General features: G+C 44.6%; 1 protein-coding gene across 3 annotated transcripts in view; it reads right to left on the bottom strand.

Moving 5' to 3' along the window:
• Positions 1-634: 634 nt before the first annotated feature.
• card9 (caspase recruitment domain family member 9) overlaps positions 635-5156 on the bottom strand; it is an 8439-nt gene continuing 3917 nt past the window's right edge. The window contains exons 8-14 of one of the 3 annotated variants that reach the window (XM_015395105.1): positions 4094-4336; positions 3663-3788; positions 3385-3573; positions 3254-3311; positions 1462-1592; positions 1217-1275; positions 635-1134 (exon numbers count right to left, since the gene is read on the bottom strand). In XM_015395105.1, coding sequence (XP_015250591.1) covers positions 1041-1134; positions 1217-1275; positions 1462-1592; positions 3254-3311; positions 3385-3573; positions 3663-3788; positions 4094-4336 — 900 coding nt within the window. In that variant the 3' untranslated portion in view covers positions 635-1040. The remainder of the gene's footprint in view (positions 1135-1216; positions 1276-1461; positions 1593-3253; positions 3312-3384; positions 3574-3662; positions 3789-4093; positions 4337-5156) is intronic. The other 2 variants (XM_015395106.1, XM_015395107.1) reach the window with 2 other exon arrangements.

The following is a 5156-nucleotide window of genomic DNA, read 5'->3' as shown; positions in this document are numbered from 1 at the left end:
TATTTTTTTACTGATTAGTGCTAAAGTCATTAAATCACCGCGAACGTATTAGTTTAAGGTATAGATAATGATCCATTGATCATTCATTGCTGACCAGACTTTTCCTTTAATGCCTGATGAGAATCTCACTGTCAAAATCAGCTTATTTGTGATAGTACTGTTCTTGTCATCTGGAGAAAACACACTGTAAGACGAAAACTCAACTATTAACGATTCTTTTCTTTTAATCACCATGTGTGGGATTGCTTATTCTTTGAAAACCACCAAGCAATTTTAGAATCATGCTGTGTGAACCAGCCTGCACCAGTGGTAAAAACCTAAACCTGTCCTCCTAATTAACACGTTCCAGCACAGCTGGACATTCTACTGAAAACAACAGATTTCTGATCCAAGAAAAAAAAGGTGATGCAACACTGGGTGAAGACAGCTGATCAGCTGTTTAGTTTCTGTATTAATAGGTTTCCTCCAGCAGGGGCACTATTACGTTGTAAACTCTGACGTTTTTCTGCACTAAGATCTGTCGTTATCATCACTGCTACAAGTTCTGTCTGTCTGGCCTGTTTTAAACCATCCTTGAAACATTAGAGAACAACATCTAAACAGCATGAAATAATGAAACAATAACTTTGCTTTATTAAAAGGCTTCATCATTGAACTACAAAACATTTAGTAGTTGTTATATTTTTACTGTAGATCAGAGTCAGTCATTTTCCTGAACGTGTTTATTAAGACGGGAGGGAAATAAATAACTGAGAGACCTGCAAGCATCAAACAGTGGCTAAAACCCCCAGAGAGGATTCTGGCCCAGTGGCTGGTTCAGATATTTTAATGAACAGGCTCAGTTTTTCCTTAGAAATAATAGTAAAACATTTATTTTTTTTGAACTAATAGAAATAAAACATGCTGTAGAAGAACTAACATAAATTATCCAGAACAGGAAATGGAGGTTCTTTCATCCTGCGCCATAACTTAGAACCAGACCGAAACCCTGAGGACTGAAGCTCGGGTCCCAGCAGCTGATCTCCAAACCTCAGCTGACTTCAGTCCGATTCAGTGATTTCACTGCTGGTGCTTTCCCCCAAGTTACAGGCTGCAGACCCTCCGTTGGTGAACTTTGACCTCAGGGCTCGTTTCCTGTTGCCATAGAAACAACAAAATGTTCAAGAGAAGATTCGCTGCAGGACAAATCTTGAATTCTAAGGAAAGTGATGCTCACCTGCGCTGAGCAAATTGGCAACGATTTAAGGAGGATAAAAATACCTCAGTCTGTTCATCCTGCAGAGGGACAGCAAAGGCACCAATAATCAGATGAAACTTTACATTTAAAATCACTTCAACTCGTTTATTATGACAGAGCATTAGAGCCCTAATGTGTATTTTTTTATTGGTTTAATTACAAGGATTCCATTAATCGAAGCTTGGCTTTTTTTCTAAAGACAGAAAATATTGCAGGGACTTTACCCATGATGCAGCACTGCAAGGTCTATGCTCTGACTCTGCGGGGCCCTCTACATGACAACTCTGCTCCTTTGGCTGAGCTGCAACCTCCTCGTTCTCCCCCGACATCCCGCTAGGGACCTCCTCGCTGCTGCCTGAACGACAGCAGAACAGAGAAAATATAACATGGCATGCAATGGGTTAAAGGACTGGGGAAAAACTTAAGCTTGGTTCCTGTTTCGATGGTAAAAGGACTTTAAAGAAGAAAAAACAGCCTATAGTAGACCACAGTAACCAAAGGTGAGCTGTTAATACCAAACACAATTGACACAAACAGAGTGAGTGATCTTTATGTCATCCTAAGGCAGTCCTACTCTCAGACACTGATGCGGTGGAAGTACCCCTCTCGTCATTTTTAGACATGCTGGTTGCATTAAAGGTTATGGCAGGAACTTACCAACAGCAACTTTGTATGCAAAATTTTCATTGCAGGTCACGTGCGTCTCAAATAACATCCATAAACTCTCATGAACCCTGTAGGTCAATATATGACGATAGGGATGCTCCTGTTAGGGCAGTATCTGAGGTGTAGGAGGCTCAGCAGAGCATCATTATTTGATGAGTCGGGACTGAAGCCCAATCCTAAAACGGACCCTAAACACACGTCAGAACGCCACCCTTACACACCAACTCTGGCTCTGTCAGAATGTCCTACCTAATAACTATGTAGGGCATCATATAGTGGTTACGCTATTTTTAACGAGTGTCCGAACTTCTAGTGGATGAAAAGGTAGTGGACTCAAAATTTCCCACAATGTACCTTGAAAAGTAGAGATCATCAGTGGTCACTAGACAAGCAGATATATTCTGAGTGCTCTCTATGTTTTGCAGCAGTGGCGTCGGATGTTGGAGTTTACCCTGCAATCGAAGGATTGACGGTTCAAGCCCCGGCTCCGACTTTCACTGTCGTTGTGTCCTTGGGCAAGACACTTCACCTGCATTGTCTACTGATGGTGGTCAGAGGGTCCGGTGGCGCCAGTGTACGGCAGCCCCGCTTCTGTCAGTGAGCCCCAGGGCAGCTGTGGGTACAATGTAGCTTACCACCATCAGTGTGTGCGTGAATGGGTGAATGAATGTAGGGTAAAGCGCTTTGGTCAAGTCTCCTGACTTGAAAAAGCGCTTTATAAGTACCATTTACCAAGAGAGCTCTCTTCGCAAAATATTCTGAGTTTTGTTGTTACGGCAGCCCGCTGTTGCTACACGAAAGCAGCGACAAATAACAAAGATGGTGGAGGCGGAGTTACGTAACGGGGAGCGAAAAGTAGTGATCATCTGTCCAAATGTTCAGTTAACTAGGTTCGCGTAATGTCCACTATATAGTCCCCACTCTATATAGTGATTGAGGGATCTAGGGTTAGGGTGGACGTTCGGACACAGCCCCTGTGTTTGCACGTTCCCACGGAGACTCTGCCATATTAAGGATCGGAACAAACCAAAGTAGGACACCTTCTGTCTGCCGATCCTTGAACACACAGGTTAGCTTTCTAAGCCTAGCATCATCAAGTTGAGAGGCGGTATCAACCAGGTGTAAAGAAATCTGAGCAGCCCTTAAGTGCTGCTTTTTTAAAAATGCACAACTTCAATGAAGACTTTTTATCACAGTATGTCCTCTCTGTTGGCCCACAGCGCCCCCCAGTGGCTCCCTGTATAATCTAAACATCCATACATGGGAATCCTTGCTCACATGAGGCAGCCTTACTGATGTGAGCACATGTCCCATTTCTTAAGCATATCATGTAAATATTTCATCCCTGACCTTTAGCGGCGCTCTCGCTGGGCTCCTCCTCTTCCTCGCTGCTCATGCTCTCAAGCTGCTGAAGAAAATAAGTCATCATTACATCATCCCCGTTATTAGATCGACCCCCCTCAGCGTTGCCTTTCACTCACAAGGTGAGAGTTGAAGGTCATCTTGCGGAGGCGTGTCCTCAGCTGGAGCTCCTCCCCCTGTGACCTCAGCAAAAGGAGCTCTAGCTTGTCAGACTTCTCGGTGAGCTGCCTGACGCGCTCCCTGTACTGGTCCTTCTCCTGCAGGTGCAGTCTGGCTTCATCCTGCTGCTGCGCCTGCGACAGCAGAGCCTGGAACAGCAACCCAAGTTCCCAGTTAGTGACTAGATCTTCATCATCCTGCTCGCTCTCCTCCTCTTCAGCCTGCTGCTCATTCTCACCTTGTCTCTCTCCCTCATCACCTCCTCCAGCTGCCGCACCGTTTGTTTGTTCTGCTGGCGGTACATCTTGGCGTCTCCTTTCAGCTGAGTGCAGCGCATCATCAGATCCTCCCTCTCCTCCACACTCTAAAAGCAAAGAAACCGAGGCCCCGAATGGATCCCATTACACGTGTCAGTGAATGCAACATCCACAAAGCATTTAAAAAGTGCCCCATCTATGAGTGCACCACCATTAAATATCTAAAAGTACAGATGTACCTGAACGCATCCTGGAATCAAACCTCCCCTGAACACAACTTGCTTTAAATAACTCATCAGGGGGAATCTAAGATCTATTTTATGTTAAAGCCTGTGTGTTTCCACAAAATCATGGGCATGGAACATGGAAGATGTTCCCTTGCTGACCTCCTCCTGCTCCTGCTGTTCCTCACCTTAGCTCTCTGCTCCTCCGCTTTGTGGAGTTCCCTCCTCAGTCTGAACACGGTTGTGATGAGGTTCATCTGAGGAGCTCGACAGCCATGTCGCTGCTGCCCGTCCTTCAAGTTTTCTTCCTTCTTCTCTGGCTTTTTCTCCTCCTGCGCCTCCTCATGTTTCTCCTGTGTGGGTTTCTCCTTCAGCTCCTCCTGGACATTGGGTTGAAGGCAGACGTCCGAGGGCAGAGTCAGGTTCCTGCTCTGAAAATGTCCACACGTTAATCTTAACTGCAGTTTGAGTCTGAAATGTTGTTTATAGAAGACCCTAATACTATTAAATGAGAGAAATGAAAGAAAATATTTTACAGATAAAAGTGTAGTTTTACTGTTTTGAATGGGAGAACAATTGTATGTGCGGAGATCATTTAGGAGGGGACTAAGCTCACAGCCATGAGGGATACCAGGGTTAGTTGGTGCCTGTATTCTCTACAGCAACTTCTTCATCGATAAAACGTGAGTTAAACAGAGCAGGAGCGGAAATGGCAGCAGTTATTTGATGTAAACAAACCACTGAGCCTACTGTAGGTTGTTTTATGCATGTTGCATAAGGCTGCAGGGATTTTATCATTTTCAAGAGAAATAAGGACCTCACGGTAATGTTGGCCCTCCAGTCCAGCTATGTCCAACCAGTAAATAAGCAGCTTCAGTGTCGGATTAGTGTTTGCATAGATGTCATACTGTACTGTTATATGCTGTGTATTAGTGACGGCACTTACTCACTATAAACCATAGAATGTAACTAAAACCAAAGAAAGTCCAAATAAAAAGGAAGTGGGCTCTTGTTGGTCTCATCACTTAACCAAGCATTTCTTTTTTGTAACTAAATTTGCAGAAGTTGATAGGAAATAAAATAGCATAGTCAGTTAGGCCCCGTCCACACGAAGTCAAACCCTGGCCTAAACGCACAAATTTTTCACCAAACCAGCCTCTCATCCACACGAAGCCGAGCCCTGGCCTAAACGCACAATTTTTTCCCCAAACCAGCCTCTCATCCACACGAAGCCGGCGTTTCGGGGGTCTG

This window comes from Cyprinodon variegatus, unplaced genomic scaffold (genome assembly GCF_000732505.1).
Source record: "Cyprinodon variegatus isolate N-32 unplaced genomic scaffold, C_variegatus-1.0 Scaffold725, whole genome shotgun sequence".
NCBI classification, from domain to species: domain Eukaryota; kingdom Metazoa; phylum Chordata; class Actinopteri; order Cyprinodontiformes; family Cyprinodontidae; genus Cyprinodon; species Cyprinodon variegatus.
This window is presented reverse-complemented; position numbering and strand designations above follow the sequence as displayed.